At 37.9% G+C, this 19,030-nt stretch overlaps 1 protein-coding gene across 1 annotated transcript; it reads right to left on the bottom strand.

Moving 5' to 3' along the window:
- Positions 1 to 554: 554 nt before the first annotated feature.
- On the bottom strand, positions 555 to 16,733 carry LOC143847464 (heat shock 70 kDa protein 15-like). The gene is made up of 10 exons (XM_077356286.1): positions 16,575 to 16,733; positions 14,516 to 15,734; positions 12,889 to 13,104; positions 12,414 to 12,509; positions 12,085 to 12,318; positions 5,936 to 6,130; positions 5,702 to 5,848; positions 5,470 to 5,619; positions 3,014 to 3,144; positions 555 to 1,044 (listed from the first exon to the last, which is right to left on the bottom strand). The coding sequence occupies exons 2-10, from the start codon at positions 15,683 to 15,685 to the stop codon at positions 885 to 887; spliced, it is 2,499 nt and encodes an 832-aa protein (XP_077212401.1). The 5' UTR covers positions 15,686 to 15,734; positions 16,575 to 16,733; the 3' UTR covers positions 555 to 884.
- Positions 16,734 to 19,030: the final 2,297 nt, after the last annotated feature.

Here is a 19,030-nt window from a genome sequence, read left to right as displayed (position 1 = left end):
CTCTTGACACAGTTTGCCCGAACCACATGATTTATAGCCTACTATATAAAACTGCTACTGTGATTTATTTTGGCTCCCTTCATAATTGACACCCTTTATAATTCATCATCCTGACTCTTAAAAATAACTACCGGTCTACCGTACTACTTGGTTTACCCGTTTTGTTACACAAATAGGCACACGAAACGGCCAAATAGAGAGTCAATGTAACACAATTCATCTTTGACGAATAAATATAGGGAAATCATATCATCGCAGCAATGTTTTAATAAGACGGGCAAAGGTTCATATCATCACTGCAATGTTCTAATAAGATGAGCAAAGGTTGATATCATTTCGCTAAATATATTTTCCAGACTTTTTATAGGGGCGTCTATCTATCTTTTTCCACGTAACGAAATTGAATGGTCCCATATGAAATCAGTCTCCGAACAAGTGTGGAATCAAACATGAAATGAAAGATCTGAGTCCCGATTTGGATCTATACCCAAATCTTGGACGTGTGAATCCAACCCAAATACGGTCTGTAGACACAAGTGGCACTGTGGCACGAATTCACAGAGAAACACACAAAACCTTGCTAAGAATGCCTCAACAACGGTTACATTCCAAACAAAATCCTAGTATATAATATATAACAGCATAATGTACTCCTGAACCCTCTCCAAAACCGGACTTTCGAGACCCTCTTATCATATAAAAGAGGGAAAACGACTAAAAAAGCAGCAGCTACAAACATTTAAACACATATGCATTTCACTTACGGAGTAATCCCATTGACGCTCTTAGCCCTTCTCAGCTGCAGTAGGCTAAAACACAATAACAGTACAGCAGGTGATTCCGTAGTGGCGATCAAAATGAATTCACGTATATATAACACTCAATCAGGTGCTCTCCTCCGATTTCTCAGTCTCCATTGGCTCAGTTGTAGCCGGAGGTGCCTCAACATCATCACCAACTGGGGTATTTTCATCACTGTGAGATTGGGGCTGTGACTTATTAGCTGGGGCTGGCCTTGGTTTCGTCATTATTGGCCTACAAAACCTGTTTAAATGCCAACTTGTTTCAACATTTTTGACCAGTAATATATAGACGGCAAAATACAGGCATAACCATGATTTGAGAAAAATCTAGAACATGACAACTTCGTTGACAACAGAGAAGTTCTAACCAGCAGCTATCAGTGCCAGATGATCCATTAGGGGCTTCACCCATAAACAAAATAAATAATCAAACGACGATTACCACTTTCGGATAAAAGTTTTTTCAAGTTTTTGTTTTAGGATCCTCAGAGTTATTGCTGTTTGGCAAAATCTAACAAAGAAAAATAACTCAGAAGTATCACCTAATCCAATAACTAAAACCGTGCCCACTAAATAAGGAAAAGTGCACCTCCATATCAAATTACATTAGTTTTGATGACTCATTTGACTTTGTAAGGAATGGAATTAACCGAGGGGCACAGGATCATCTCATGATCAAGATTGGTGCAAGGAGATCCACAACTGTTTACAAACAGAGTCATGCAGGGCTACCCCCGAGGGCCTAAAAGTGAAATGAAGATTTTCTGAATAAGTAGTCTTAGGGCCCCACATCTGCTTATGCAACCCCAACACCACATAAAAAATTATGTACAAAAGTGTCTTTTTTGTTTGGCATATCACAAGAAAAAGGAACTACAAAAACAAGAATAAAAATTAAACAATTCGAAAAAACTAGGCAAAAGTAAAACTAAGGGAACTAATATCTGCAACACCATGTTTTGATAATGGGACGAACTCAGCCTGTTTTATATTATTTTAACCCACTATCAAAGGCTATTACAATTCCCAAAGAGCACTAAGCAGCCAATCTGAGAAGTATAAAACAAAGTGAGACGGGCCATTATCAAACCATTGTGAAATCAGAAGCCAAAACTAAATATGTATCATTTAATAATGGCAGAAGTGCACACGCATAAACATGGATTTGTAAGGCATCAAACATTTGGGGCCTCGTTGGATGCCACAAAAATTGGTTCTTATTTGGAAAAAAGATTATTTTAAAGAGCTTCTGCAAAAGAAGCCCTCAGCTTCGCTTTATTTGCAAAAACAGTGTTCTAGCTTGACAATTTGCAAACATAGTCATCATGTTTGAGAGAATTATGGAAATCAGGTCATGCCATCACATGGTACCAAAATACCCATGGTAGATATTTTTTACTAACAAAAGACCAAAATGTCCTAATACGTGAAAAGACAGAAAATTACCTCGTAAAAAGACCAAAATACCCATGACTATATATACTAGCTTTCTTATACATGGGAGTAAAAAAATGGGCCCACCCTAACAAAACATAACATAAAAAATTGTGGTCCCACCATACGCATGGGCTCGAGTGGAGATCGAGGGACCTACGCATCAAAACATAAGGCAAAATGGTTAGCCCCAGCAAATGCATGGGTTTGAATTGAGTTGCTGGGACCCACCCTATCAAAACATATCACTGAGCGTCAAAGGTATTTTTGTCTTTTTACGAGGTAATTGTTTTTCTTTTCATAAAATAGGTCATTTTGGTCTTTTTCAATGAATAAAAAAAAAATCTACGATGGGTATTTTGGTCACAAATTGATGGCATGGCCTGATTTGCAGATTCAATCAAACGGGATGACTTTGGTTGGAAATTGTCGAACTAGAACTCTCTTTCAAAAAATGCAAAGTAGAAGACTTCTTTTGCAAAAAAGACCCTTACTTTAATCTAGTCTTATTTGCAAATATAAGAATAATGGTTCTTTGAAAGCCATTACCTTTAACAATTCTAGAACTAGTACAACCATCATTATTTAGAAATAATCATATTTAACTTTGAAACCAGTTGATATAAGATCATATTAAAATAATTTTTAGATGTTATCCAAAAAGGGGGCACCTTGGCCTCTTGAGGGATTCCCAAATATTTGAACTAGCAAAATATTGGCATAGATAAAAAAGAATAACATGCTAAAGTTTTCAATGGAAGTTCAAAATTTTATACCTGTCGATCATCTCAGCCTTCCTTTTCACATCAGCTGACAATAGTAGTGGAGTGGCATACTTGGGCAATAAGTCCTGCTGCTGCTTTTTCTCTCTCAGCCATGCCTCTGCCTCCCCGCACTCATTTATAACCTAACACACAAAAAAGTGATAAAAAGAGAGGGAAGAAAAACCTATTACATTTGCATGACTGTCTCTTGTTAACGATGTCCATTATCTCCCAATATAAAGTGCATTACAAACTGTTTAGTGTTCAAAAACTAGTCAACTGAAGCTGAAGTACGAGCTCTCCTTAACGGGCTCAAATGTACGCTCAAAACAATCGTGGCCCCTCATCATTGAGGGTGACTCCTCCAACACAATTGCATGGGCTGCAGTTAACTCTAAAGGTCCTTGGAGGCTTCAATAATATATCACAGAAATTAGAGATCTGGTGCGTACAATCTGTCCAAGAATTGAACATCGAAGACAATCGGCCAATGAAATGGCGGATCGACTGGCCAGCACTGTTGGATTCTATTTCAATTACAGTCCCCTCTAATGGGGTTGGAATGGGGTAGAAATGCGCCAATAGGCAATTGATACTGTTGTAATCTTTTTTCTTATTGATGTAAGCATTGGGTAGTCCTAAAGGCTATCTTGGGGAAATCTTGTCGCCCTGATTGTACTATCTTTTTGGTAATGGAAGTCAATTTTCCAAAAAAAAAGAGAAGTTTTAATTGGTTTTGGACAGAAAAGATATCACATATACTATCTGCCAAATATAAAGTGTTTCGGAGAAATAGTAAATACAAGAAAAACGAATGAATATATAAATTACAAAATAACGAGACAAGTAAGAAAGCAAGTATTTAAGAAATGTTTAATAGATAATTTGAAAGTTTTATATGTTTTTAGATAATTGCAATAAAATGAAATATCATTGTCTATAGAAGTACAACCATATATGCTTTTTTCCTTTGAATGGTATAGAACCACATGCTTATCATTCAAAACAGAAAAAAAAAGAACCACATATGCTATCAACTGCAACAATCAATCCATGATAAGCATGTGGTATAGAACCACATGGTTATCATTCAAAAAAGAAAAAAAAAAGAACCACATATGCTATCAACTGCAACAATCACATAAACCAACTGAATATTTTCAACAAAACCAATCCTAGAGATCACAATTTTAAATGCTAAAGAAGATGAGATGTTTAGATCATCCCTGATCTTCGTATATGCCATTATGATTATTAAAGATGAGCTTTTGTAAACAAATGTAGTAAGTGTGGTGGTGACCCTCGGGGTCCTTTACGCAAAGATTGAGATAAGATGCCAAGGATGAATGTGCTGGTCAAAGTGAGGAATTTGTAAAACGAGAGTTGATGGCTAATGAGTAATGGAGTATTCTAGAATAATTGACGATCTTTTTGGTTTGTAGAGTGACTGCTCCAATGATATTTTTTTCCTACCAATAGAAGTGGAATGGAATAGAACATTGTAAGAGCTTCCTATTTGATCTTCAGGTGTTTTAAAACATGTAGGTAAATATTTAAAGATTTAAGAATATTTTCTTTAGACGTATTTAGTTATTTTTATCTAAACTCTAATTGAATAGTCATATATTTATATTTATATGTAGCAGATTGATATTCCCGCATGAAAAAAGTACTAAGGAGAAAGGACATACCAAAGTTTGTCATTTCGTAGAAATTAACAGATTGGGACAATAAGAGGTTGCCAAATTGGTCCGCACCCCTAGAAAACAATGATGGCATGCTCACCGTCATCTTCTATTAATGTTTTGCACAATCAGAATCCCTATCTGATTGAGATCCACATAGGTTATTCCATTTGAGATCCCATATAGCTTATTCCAGCATACATTCGTTGTGTCCTCCACCTCTCCCAAATTGGGCTTCCATCACTACACTCCTCCCTCTCCAACTTGCAAACTTTAGGTTTCTATCCTTGAGATATTGCCTCATCCTACAGTCTCTCCTATTTATAGAATCTCCAAATACTTTGGTGTGCTCCAATAACAGTATTATGGCGAAGTTACCCTGTGAATACTTCTTGGAGGGAGTTCACAACCTTCTACTCCTTCCAATGCCTAATACTGCCTCTGCGACTAAGGTGAACAAATGGAATTTTTCCACTGACTTTGCCTAGTCGAACTCAAAACTCAAAAATGACTTCCAAGTTGAGTCTGAAATTTTCAACACGCTATTTGTTCACGGCCATTTGGGACACTATCAGCTACAATAACAAAGTAGCCCTTCTTTCCACTTTCAAATCATTTGTATTGGGACAATGAATTTATAAATGCTTCATTATGATAACACTTAATGCAGCGACAACTGCAATTAAGATAGTGGTTTCATTTCAAAAAAAAAAAAAAGACAAAAAAACCGCAGTTAAGATAACATGTAACTTCAAAAAAAAAGGATAACATGTAACTTCGTACCTTGTGTTTGTCTGCTATATCAATGTGATCAAATTTAGGATCTTTTGACATTGCAGCCTCTCTAAAGCTGTTGATGCAATAGAGAAGTTGATCAATCACTGGGCCACGCTCCAAATACTCCTTGTAACGCCCCTCAATGGGGTCACCTTGCTGCAATATAATCGAAGCTGTCAAATACGTAATTTTTTTCCAAAATCAGAGCCTAATCCAAACAATAACAAAATGCAATTACCTTTTTGAGCTCCTCAAGCTTAGCAATATAGACACCCTTGGTTTCATCTTCACCATCTTCGTATAACCAATCCTCCACATCCTGAAGTTTGAGGGTCAACTCCTCCCTCTCCGGAGCAGTTACAAAATCCTGATACTTGTCATGGAGCTAGAAGGCAAAAAAAAGTCATTAGATAAGATACCACAAGGGCAATGTAATAGAAACTAATCATTTTCGTGGAGTTACAGGCTTTACCTTGTTTCTCATGTCATAAACATATGCCTCGACGGCATTCTTCTTATCCTTGGTTTCTTCCATGACTCTGTCTTGCAGAGCCATCTCAAATTCCTTCTCCACTGCTTTCTGCACATCCTCAGGCACCATCCCGCCATATATCGTCTCAGTGACTGGGATGACTATTTTCTTTACTTTCTTCTTTGGAACCTCAACCTGAAAACCGAGAAGTCAAGAGATTAAACTTTTCTGAAGTTGAGTACCAACAATTTTCTCCAATAAAAACAGTTGTTCCTGAACCAGAACTGAATATTATATATCAGAAACAAATTGATTTCCTTTGGCCATTCAATATGTGTGTGCGTGTAATTTGCTAGTGTCCATCGCAAAAGGCATTTCGTGGATGGTCTGTTGGATGTGAGACCAGCCACACATGCTCTATCCATTTTAACCTCCACAGATCGAAGGGTTGGGATGATCCTATGGAGCTGATTTTTTGGGCAAACCCTATCTATGTCAGGGCCCATCAAATGAATGGTTTGCATCACCCAAACAATGTGGGCCCACTGTATTTTTGCCCGGCCGAGCAGATAACGTTATCTGCTTGACTAGAAACGTTATTCCTTACACACACACACACACACACACACACACACACACACACACACACACACAGATATATATATATTAGAAACAGGACATGCATGCTAGATCCACAAAACTAGTTTCAATCTACATCAAGTCACAGCATAATACGCTTGAATCCCAAATTATGTTTTATGGCAAACCAAAAAATGAGTAGTGAGTATATTTACACTTTTTTTTGAATGGTAGTGAGTATATTTACACTTGGAAAATTTACAGACATAATATGTCCCTCCCATTCAACACCACGTTTAATCATGCTCACTTCTTTTGTGCCTTGATTCCAACAAGAAGCAAGATTCATAGCCCTTGCTCCATCTGCGGCTAACAGCTTGATGCAAGAGTTCATACAACTATAAAAGATAACATGTCAAGATATGAAATACGATAAGGCATCACGTGCCAACCACTGTCTGTCTGAATAATATAATCAAAAGCATACAATTATAGATTTGAAACTAAATGAACGCCCAAGCTTGTTTTCCAAATGCAAATGCATGGAAAATCAGGTTCTCATTCTGCCACCCAAATTAATAAATGAGCAAAAGAAAATTGACAAGGCATGCATGATGCAAAATGCCAAGCCCACTTATTAACCCATCCAAATTCTATTAGTACAGATGCTTGCGTATCTAGCCACTCTGTCAAGCTAAAGCAAGCAAAGAGAGAGTGCTTTATCGGGTTGCCAGCAGAGAGAGTGCTTTACACTCCTTGTTTTACTACACTCTTCTATTTTAAGCTTCTCTGTTTAGTCAAGTCCAAAACACGAATGGGCACATAGATTCGTACCTACACGAGTCATGCTAAAAACATGCAGATCGAGCTAACAATTAAAAATAGTATATACTGTGTAAAAATATAAATTAAAAATTAAAATAAATAAATTATATACAAAAAATAAACATAGTACATGAAATGAAGAAAATAAACACAGAGTTCAAAACTTTTGTTGGTAAATGCTGGTTTTAGAGCTTTTATTGTTGTGAAGCTACATACCCTAAGCATAAGCAAGGGATTTGAAAAAACAATTTTAAATTCAGCTCATCAACTATGTTTGTCCATATTATACCTTGAGCACCTATAGCATGCTGTTTTCTGCATAGATAGGTTGAGCTATTGAAAGCCACATCCTAGATGTGGAAGCCTCACAAGCAAGTTGTGTGCAATACTGATAGTTCTATACTATTATATATGTAATTTTTTATAAATGTAAATATCTTTATAGAAATGGGAGGATTGGGAATATTGGCATTTAGATGAAGGAAAAAAGAAAATTTAAACATCCCATAGTAAATTAAATATCTTACAAATGTAAATGGGACACTTGGGCATGCAGATGAAAGGAAAAAAACGAAACATTAACTATAACATGGTCTAAGGGCTTCTTTCGATACCTCTAAATTTATTTATTTGCATACAATCTTAAAAGCAAATGGTTTCGAAGCTAATACAATTATTTGCCAATAAATTATTATAATAGTTTGGAAATAAAATAAAAAAATTTACCAGCTTTGAAATGAAATGTTAATGGCTTCCAGAGAGCCCTTCATATCCCATTTGCAAAAACTAAAATAATTACAAGAATCAATTTTGGTGGCATCCAAGATATTTGGAGACAAACACACAGACAAACATGCACATACATAAAGAGGTAGACAAACACGACAGAGACAAAAATAGGCACAGATGCATGCGCGTGCGCGCGCACCCAAAAAAATGGAAAGAAATAAACATGGATCTAGACAACACGCATGCCACACATACATATTGTTGAATGGGTGACCAAATACAAGTCTAGCCCATTACATCTGGTCCCACTATAATTGGATGGTCCTACATCCTTGATCAAATAAGGCATCTTTAGGAGCCGCTAAAAGAAGAAAAACTCCTAGTTCAGCTAATAATGATATCACAGTTACAGATTGGATGGAGATCCACCAACTCAATGGTCTTGATTACACATGTATGCTGTAAGGGACCCCAGGTTGATAATTAGGAATATATCTTGACAATGATCGCTTGGGTAGTGAACTAGAAAATTTAAGCTCTCAGTTCTTACTGGCTCTATCTTTAGTTTTTTACCTCATAAGAAGTTAGTCATAAAAGCACATTTTCTGCGGGGACCCTCTTTGCGCAAAGTGAGTGTTGTTCTCTCGTGTCCCATTTGCAAAAACTAAAATAATTACAAATAAGGATCAATTATGGTGGCATCCAAGGATGCTGGGACATGCACAAACGCATACTAGAGCACGGACACACACACACACACACACACACACACGTAGGGTTTGTTTGGTAGCTATGAAAAGCAAGAGAGTAAAAGGGAAATAATGGTTTTTTCTGTCAAAAGCAGTTTAAAGCATGTTTGGTTGACAGGATAAGTGAAAATTTGATGTTTGTGCCAATCCTTGTCGAACTGTTGTCGGTCGACCTGGCAACGAAAATAGATGCTAAAATTATCCGCATAAATCTGTTATATTTAGGCGGAAAACGAGTCTCTCTCACTCTCTCTCTCTCGTGTCACAGATTGAAACTGTAATAATGAAGAAAAAATCGACAAGAAAAGAGAAGTTCGGGAAGAAGAAGAAAACCCAGGGAGGGAAGAGATGATTACCCCAAAACTCCATCAACGAAAAACTAAAATGGGAAGAGAGAGGAGTTGGGGTTTTCTGAAATGGGAAAAGGGAATGTTCTAGGAGGGTATTGAAATGCTCCCTCTCATGTGTGTAAAGCTTCCTCGGTCTTGACGGAAAAACCTCTCTCCCAAACCTCGCACAGAAGTAAAAGAACCAAAGAAAGGGAAGAGGAGAAGAAGAAGAAGAGAAGAAGAAGAGGCGAAGAAGAAGAGAGTATGCAGGGTTTAGAAGGAGAATCATAACAAATGGTTGTTTTGTGGGTTTAAAAGGCCATCTGCTAGTTGAAGGAGCAGTAGAGGTCCGTAGGGTTTAGAAGGAGCAGCAAAGCAGTAGAGCAGAGAGTTGTTTTCTGGAGCAATATACCAAAGAAAGGGTTATTTGCCAGTTGCTCTAACGAAGAAAATGGCAAAGATGCAGATCCAGAAGACATTGCATCTTCAATGAAATTAGATATCATCTTCTTCATCAATGATCCCATGGTTGTTTTGTGGGTTGAAAGAAGCCTCTATTCTCTATCAAATAATCACTTGATTTTCTTGACACAATGCATTAAGCCTCCATTCTCTATCTATCGCCTGAGAGATGGTAAAACCAGCACATGCTCAAGCTTCAGACTCCACTTATTCCCATTCCTTCCCTTTCCCTATCGACCGCGTCATTACATTCCGTTCCCGTTCCTCTCCCGACATCCAAACGGACCTATAGAGAGACAGACAAACACAAACACAAACACAGATAGATGGACACACATAGACATGGATGAGTGCAAGAGCATGCACTCGCAAAACAACAAACAAAATGAAAAAATAAAAAAGGCAACAAATAAATGTGGCGCTGGTCAACACACAATCCACACGTACATATTGTTGAATTGGTGACCAATTACAAGTAACACATTACATATGGTCTCCCTATAATTGGATGGTCCTATACCATTGATAAAAAAGGCATCTTTAGAAGCCGCCAAAAGGAGAAAACTACTATTTTTGCTAATAACGAACTTACAGATGGGGAGGGGATCTACCAATTCATGATTACACATGCATAGACCCAACCCAAAAATAACCCGGGTGGGTTTAGAAATCATGGGTCTTGGGTTGGGTAGGGTTTTAGGTTGAAAAACCCGACTCGACTCTTATAGATCTACTATGACTTTCTTAAATATCTCTTGAATAACATGGCAAATTATTTTATAATATATTGATATAATTGTTTTCATTGGGCTGATCATGTCTAGAATGTGAAAAAAAATAGTTTCTTAAATTTTTGCACTTGATGATATAAATTTAGAGATTTTAGGCTTGAAATTTTGTCGTTTTCTACAATCTTTGACATTAGTCATTATCCTATGCTAAATAATAAAAACCTGACCGGACCCGAACCAACCCGAGAAACTATCTTGGGTAGTAGGGTCGGGTTTATGAATCTAGGGTTTTCTCAAAGAAAACTAAACCCGACCCAACCCAAAAAAAATTCTCCGGTAGGGTAGGGTTCTAGAAAACCCGACCCACACGACCCGAGTTACAGCCCTACGCATGCATGCTAGGATCCACAAATTCAATGGTCTTGATTACACATGTATGCTTTATAGGACCCTTGTTGATATTTAAGAACATATATTGGCAATGATCGCTTGGCTAGTAAAAAACAAGGGCGGCCCAGTGCACGAGGCTCCCGCCATTGCGGCTCCCGCCATTGCGGCCCAGTACATCACTCGGCCCCATCCTGTTTAATGTAGTTCCCATCAAGTCGGTCCAACAGACTAGCAATGGATACAAGCTCTCTATCAAAGAAATTCCTTCTAAATTGGGGCTTCCAAATTACACTTCCATTCCTTCTCTCCATATTGTCCTTAACAAAGCTATCCTTGAGCACTGCCATAACAAACCTTTCAGAGTTTGATTCCCACACCATTTATCTAGCCAGAATCGAATTCTTTCCTTTGTATCTAATAGCATCAGCAAATAAGTGACTAAATCTCATAAAATCTTGCAAGGTCGTTATCCCTTTGCATTTAAAGTTGTATTCTGACACCCAATGCCTTAGCACTGCCCCGTATTTGCTTTCAATGACTTTTACCCAAAGGCGAGACTCCTCATTGCCAAATCTCCACAACCATTTGCCAAGCAATGCTATGTTATTCTCCGTTATCCTTCAGATTTCCAATCCTCCAATTTTAACTGACCTACAAATTGCTTCCCACTTAACCAGCAGAAAACCCCGCTTAACATCCGAAGCGCCCCCCCCCCCCCCCCCTTTTTTTTTTCTCGCAACTGCTTTAATAAGGATGATTCTGCCTCCCTGGGCACTTATAGATGATTTATGTATGTTCCTTACATATTTATTTTTTAACAAAATTTTTAATTATTTTTATTTTCTGTGTTTCACATATGTTCATGTGTTTCCCATACGTTTTTTGTTCGTTTTACATGTTTCACATAAGTTTCCCATATATTTTCCATGAGTTTTCAAGGCGTCTCGCCCAATCTTTTTTTCATGTTTCAGAAACATTTCCGAAATGCGTTTTCGACCCCAAGGAGTTTCCGCCAACTATGGTTTAAGTATGTGCAACAAAAGAAGCTAAAATCTGGTTCTGATTCGTAGATACAACTCGTCCTTGCAAATTATCATTTCTCAAAAAAGAAAAGAAAAGAAGAAGCTAAAATATGTATAAGAACAAAGATTTTCTTTTTCTTGGAAATGATATCTGCATTACTTTGTTTTGACAAGGACACTCCCCAATAGACAAGTATTAATTGTTAATGAGAGTGCCATTATCAAAACAAGGAAGGATATCATCTCCCTTCTTTTCACTGTTTATTGAAAAAATATCGATAGCAAATAAGCTAACAAATAAATTGAATTTATTGAGTGCCGAGCACTGCAAACCTTGGCATCTGTTTCCATCTGCATGGGCTTGTCTCCAGACTCGGGAACACCATTTTCAACCCCATAACTGGAAGCAGCAGAGGTGCCTTTGGCATCCTGCAAATTTACATCACTTTCACCTGTACCAGCTGGACCAGCATCATCCATAACCTCATCAGTTTCCATCTTTGTAGATTCCTTTTTTGGCTCCTTTGCAGCTGATACCGAAACCTCAATTTCTTCTTCTTCCAAGAGCTGAAATAAGCACAATAAGGAAGTTGCGCACAATAGCCAGAAAATATGAAACTTAACAACAAAGACATTCACTTATAAACACTTCCCTAACTTACAGTTGCTGACTCTGCACACACAATGCCATGCAGATTCAGTCGAACTTTTACTTTCACTTTGGCACATTCATCATTAGTGGATTGGAAAGGAACAATCTGTCCAAAAACATTTAAAATACAACAGACTATCAATAATATGGGGTACAAAAGCATAAAACTACATAATGGAGGATACGTTAAAACCATGGTTTAAATTTTGGCCGAAATTTCGGATTTCGGTTGGGGCCGAAACCGAAATTTTGTGAAATTCGGCCGAAATTTTCGGATTTCAGTTGGGACCGAAACCGAAATTTTGTGAAATCCGAAATTTTGGCCGAAATTTCGAGAAATGGAATTTTTTTTAAAAAAATATTTATTATCCTGAAATTTCGGCCGAAATTTCAGGATTTCAGCCAAGGCTGAAACCAAAACCAAAATTTAAATCCATGGTTAAAACATAATGTTCAAGACCTAATGCTTATTGCTGATTCATTACCGTGTATGTGCTAATCTTTGTTGGTGCTTGCAATTCATCAGCATAAAGAACATCAACTGTAAATGTCCCTGATCTATAAAATGTCAAAGCCTTGACACTGGGTATCGGATTTCCCTTGGGGAATACAATCTGCTGTTGATCCCCTGCCCCGTTCTGGGAATCAGGGGTAGAACTTTTCCAGGACAAGGCAATTGAGAAGGGAAAGATGTCATTGACCTTCAAAAAAGAACATATAACAGTTAAATACGAGTATACTGAAGCCGTAGACAAGGTGTCACGCTATAGACATGCTAAACAGCAAAAAAGACCGAGCAAATACACAATATTCAGAATTTCACATCCAGTTACTCTCCACTGTATGATGACATGACAGTAACCAACATGGAAACAATAGTTTGGCTTGTGATAATGCTGCATTCCTGTTAGCTTAGCTGCCAAAGGGATAATAGAGCAATGAAAGCAAGGAGTAGGTTCTAATTTCAAGGTGCCAAGAAAACACACATACAAAACAGTACCCGTAAGGCCGTAACAGTAGTGTAAGTAAGCATTGCAAGAACAAGGATAAAAAAACCCAGTATTAATATATAAGTCTTCAATGAACAACATTGATGAATTCATAAATCGGTATCATCTGTTTTAAAACTACGAAAACAGAACCCAAAAATGCCCAAAAGGAAACTTATCAGAATTGAAATCGACGTCCAATACAGATACACAGAAAAATGACACTTCTATCATCAGATCTATCAAAAAATAAAAAGAACAACCAAATTTACAGGATCCTACTGCCATAATTGGTTCCAATGTTATTATCAAGGTAATATATAAGAAAAGGTGGACTACTTTCAAGTTCCATGTACTGATTACCAGCAAGTGAGAAAGCAATAGCGATCAGTTGACAGTGCCACTTATTAAATGAGTTCCTATGAGTCCAATTAATATAATAAATAAGATAAATCGATCGTGGGCAGGATTCCCATGACAAATAAGAAGGTTAGATGAAGATGATGTGTTCCAAAAGCTAGAAAAATACCGCAAGTGACGGGCAGTACATAAAAAGTAGGGCATCTGCAGAGCTTCTAAACAGAAACAATATGTATGGATCAAACAAAGTAAAAAAAAAAATCCTCATATTGCTTAGTAATAAAACTCACCTGGGCAACCCCAAAAGGGACTGCCTGGGTACCTAGACAGCTGCCAGATGAATATGATAGAAAAAAAATTTGGCCAAAAGAATAGATACATGAGAAGAGTAATTTATAACATGTAAATAATGTAGTATAACAAATAAATTATGTAACTAAAGAACTAAAGCTTCAGAATCTAGCCTCTTGCAGTGATTTCCACCTCAGGCCACAAGCATGACTGAACAGTACAGTTCTTGCAGTTACTTCTACGTAAATAATCTAATATGAAATATAAAAAATGGGACCTATAAACTATAGTATACATAGTCTTGTCTCTTGCATCATGGGTGATACAGCAAAATCATGGGTGAGGATTTCCTTGGATGCTAATAGCTAAGCAGCTTTGGCCTAGGTCACAATCCAATTCTGTTTATGTATGTGTCCTATACAACAGTGAGAGCCCAGAATTCATCTCATAAATTCCAGAGACAGCATAATACCTGAAATTCCCGCACTTTGAAAGTGGGGCTCAGCATAGCGCATTGAAGAGCACATCCTCGGGCAACAGACTCACTCGCATTCATGGTGCGCCTTGGCTCCTTCCCAAAAAACTCGGTCAGTATCCTGATGATTGCAGGAACACGAGAACCCGACCCAACAACTTCAACTGAGTGAATGTTATCAACACTGAGCCCGGCTACTACAAGAGCCTTCTCCAATGGTCTCTTCACCCTTTCCAAAATAGGGATGCTGATCTGCTCAAACTCATCCCTCTTGATAAACCCCCTCACATCCTTCTCATCCATCAAGCACTCAATATTCAAGGGTGCCTCAGGATTTGCGCTCAATATTTTCTTCAACTTCTCGCACGAAGCCCTTAATCTCTGGCAAGCTCGGGCATTCTGGAACACATCAATCTTGTATTCCTCCTTAAACTTCACCGCAAAATGCCGGAACAGAGCCTCATCAAAATCCCTCCCACCAAGTGATCGATCAAATGCATGAGCCAAAACTTTCAGCTGACCCTTCTTGAAACCGACAATGCAGACTTGCATACTTGCATGGCCAACATCGACAAAAGCAACATTTACTTGATCATTCTCAGGCAAGTCTGTTTTGTAAATACCGTATGCCAAAGCCGTCGCTGTAGTTTCATGCATCAAACGCAAAGGGTGCAAACCGGCAATTGTAGCAGCATCCAAAACAGCTCTTCTTTGAAGATCTGTGAAATAAACTGGAATTCCGATACAGCAATCTACAACAGCTGTATTCAGATTCTTCTCCGCTATACTCTTCAGATCCGAAAGGATCATACCTAGAACTTGTGTTGGTGTGAATGAACTCATTTCTCCAAGGTACCGTGTATGAATCAAGGGGTACCCATTAGGCCCTTCCGTGACAGAAAAGGGCATGGATTGGAGATCCTGTTGGAGATCGGGATCAGAGAATTTGCGGCCAATCAAGCGTTTTATCTGAGACACGGCATTTTTAGGGTTCATCAGAGATGATGAAGCTCCGGCCGTCCCAATGAACCGCTGCTTTTCACCAAAGCATACGATAGCCGGAGTCTCCCGCTTAGATTCATCATTGAGAACAACATCAATCCCACGTTGTCGCGCAACAGCAACAACGCAACTCTCGTTACCAAGATCGAAACCAACAACACTCATCTTTGCTAGAATACTCAGGAAAACAGTTTATCCCCAGTAAAAGAACTCACTGAACATAAATGCAGCAAAAATAAAATATTAGAAGAATCACAATTCACATAAATCTATAGAAAAACAACTATCTGTACATCAATGCAGCTAAAATAAAATGTAAGAAGAATCACAATTCACATAAATCTAGGGTTTCGTTGGCATGAAGAGAAAATTAAAAGGAAATAATTCGGAATTTTGATGGGAAAAAATCAAGAAATATAATCTGAGCACAAAATTTTCTAGCAAAAAAAAATAAAATACCTCACAAAAAACCATACGGTTTCATTGATGTGGCCAAATTAACAAAAAAAAATGTAGAAGTTCAAAATTTTTAAAAAAGAAAATAGTCCAAAAAATAAAGTTTCAATCGTAGAAAGATACTTGAAAATTTAAATTAAAAAAAAAATCTACGTGGAGAAATTAACAAAAAAAATACAGAAGTTCAAATTTTTGGAAAAAATAAAATAGTACAGAAAATAAAGTTTAAAATTGTAGAAAGATACTTGAAAAAAATCTAGGGTTTCAGTAAAATATAAAAGAAACCATAGAGAAAACCAAGAGCAGTGATAAAAAAGCGTTAATGTGGAAATAACGCATCCGAGCTCTCAATTAAATGTTCCTCACTTCATTTTTTGCCATTCAAGAAAAAAAAAACATAGATGATAGTGTAAGGATTCTCCTCAGAAGCTAAAAAAAAAGGTTAAAGAATACGTAGAATGAAAAAATTAGGGCTTCATGGGAAGAAAAATATCAGATCTACAGAGCTTTCAAAATAATGAATAGATTCATGGACGAGTAATAGAATAACAAGTGAAGTTATGTAAGCAATGAGGAGTTAGGGTTTTATGGAACGTACCTTGTGTGATTGAGGGAGAGCTTTGATAACCCTTTTTTTTTTATCGACGGTTTCGTCCTGGAACCCTCGTTTATATATGTTTGGGTGTTTGGGTCTGAAGAGGGCTCCAGAGACTTGTCGAGTGGCGTTCTAGAAAGATCTACAAGGTTGGTGGTCGCTTTGGAGGGTAATACCACGAACAATATTCTTTTCAGTATGGGCATTTATTTTTTAACCGCAGTGTAGGATTATGCGCCCCCTTTGTATCGTGATTTGAGTTCAAAAAGCGTGTCTGCCCACAATTCACTCTTTTTGACGTCAAATCAAGCTAAATTGGGGGTGCATAATCCGACAACAGGGCGGAAAAATCATCTCCCTTTCAGTATTGTTTTACATCGCGGTCTTTTGAGGGCTCTTAAATTTTCCAAATACAAGCCTTTTCTTTTCCTCTGAAAAGGGAAAGGAAATGAGAATGTGTTTTTCCTTTCCTCTTGATCTCCAAAATGTTCTCAACTCAACTCAACTTAACTCAACTCAACTCAACTCAATTCAAGAAAGCCTTTGTCTCAAACGAGCTGGGGTCGGCTAAATGAATTATTTAGAAAAAATTCATAAAGAAAGTAAAAGGAATCTACCCAGCTCTAATCCTAGTTCAAGTTGGAATTTACATCCAAACTGTTAAAAACTCTATTTCCATGCAGTGATCATATATACCATACCCTCTGAATTAGAAACTCTCTAGTGGGGCAGTGTAGTTGTGATAAAATCCTAATCATTGATCTATCAGGCTCACTACAGAAGGTTTTGTCACAAGCATCACCTTAGTAGGCAATTTGTAAACGTCAGTCCCTAGAGATTTTCTCAAGGTGTGGACGGCTAGAAATCTTGGCCCACAGGCCAGGCACGAATAGATCATGGGCAGCGCTGGCAGAGCCGATATTGTGATTTTAGAAACCGATCTTGCGAAAAAACAACCTTATCTATTCTCTTGGTAATCAGGTGTATGTTCTGGATATGGGTTCTTTTCTTTACTTATTGGAATTGTCCTTTTTTTGGTTATGTATGTCTTTTCTTTTGTTTCTAAATTCCTGTCATTCAAGCAATGACATGAGTGCCCACTTGGAATCCATGCCTATAGTTAGTTCCCGAGGCCCCTGTTGCCAAAGCGAGCAGTCCCCCCTAAAATGCATCTATTAGTTAAGGGGGTTAGGGTATGAGACGCAGAAGTGCTGCCTTTCGTTTTAGTAAACTAATAAAGAGAAATATGAGTTTGGGTATTACGGATTGAGAGAGGGGATCTCCACGATCCTATATGGTCCACCTATCTGTATCACGTCCCCCTTTTTCCCTCTTTTAGCAATAGGGGCATTTATCCTGCAATAAAGGCTTCCACAGAATGAGGCTTATAGCAAAAGGAAAGATGATTATATCCAATCAAAACCTCGCCAAGTCTCTAATCAGGGGCTCCATCACGTTAGCCAATACGAGGAGTGGTTGTTCTGTCAATATAGTAATAAGCTGGGGTCAGGCATGCCCACTTGAGTCAGGTTTTTCCATAAAAATTTTGTGAAATGAGATATCCGCGCCGATTTCTTACTTGGCACAGCCCCTTCCAGTGTAAATGAGTCGTGGCACCATGCCGTGCCCGCGTCGTGACAGCACGTTTGACACTTTGATGTAAAGGGTAGATGGCATTGTCAACCAATAAACACTAGGAAAGGAAAACACGTCAGTTAGGACAACAGGAATGTTCAGTTTCCATTGCCTGACCCAAACTTACCCATCAAACAAAAAAAGCTCACTTTACATTGTCGAAGGAAAGTGAAGTGAAGAACATCGATTTGTGATAATTTAATCTAGAACAAAATCATGTAGTTGATTCTAAGTCCTCGTAAGTCGTAAGAACATAAATTGATTGGCAAAATCATGTAGAATTGATGACCCTTGGGAATTGAATTGATTGGCAAAAGCTTATTGAAATGATGCCCTTTGGTAGATGGACCTTGTGAACTTGGTGGGTCTTGACCATGGAAGAGATTTGGCACGGTTGGTGAATGAGATGCCTCTGGTATGAAATAGATTTTGAGAAATGTTTTCCCCTTGGGAATGGGATAGATAAAGGGTATTTGATGAGAGCGATGTCCCTTGGGATATAATAAATTTAGGCTACTGATATTGGCTCTACCATGTTTTAATAACTGCACAAACTCAGCTTCTCTTTCCTTTTTTAATTGGCTTTTGAGAGCTATTTGGAAAGGGAAATGTTATCAGCCCTACTGTATTTTGATGAGGGCACTCCTCACTTTATTAAAAGTATGGTATGGCCCGCACCATAGGGTGATCAAACCGTCCATTAGATGGGCCACAGCCTAAATAGGTTGCCTTAAAAATCATTTCCATAGGTTGATCCTAACCCTCTATAGATCGGAGGGTTAGGATCAACCTATGGAAATAATTTTTGGGGTACAACCTACTTA

This window comes from Tasmannia lanceolata, unplaced genomic scaffold (genome assembly GCF_043159265.1).
Source record: "Tasmannia lanceolata isolate RefF3 unplaced genomic scaffold, GAP_Taslan_0.1 ptg000015l, whole genome shotgun sequence".
NCBI lineage: Eukaryota > Viridiplantae > Streptophyta > Magnoliopsida > Canellales > Winteraceae > Tasmannia > Tasmannia lanceolata.
Note: the sequence above shows the minus strand (reverse complement) of the source record. Positions and strands in the feature narration are given on the sequence as shown.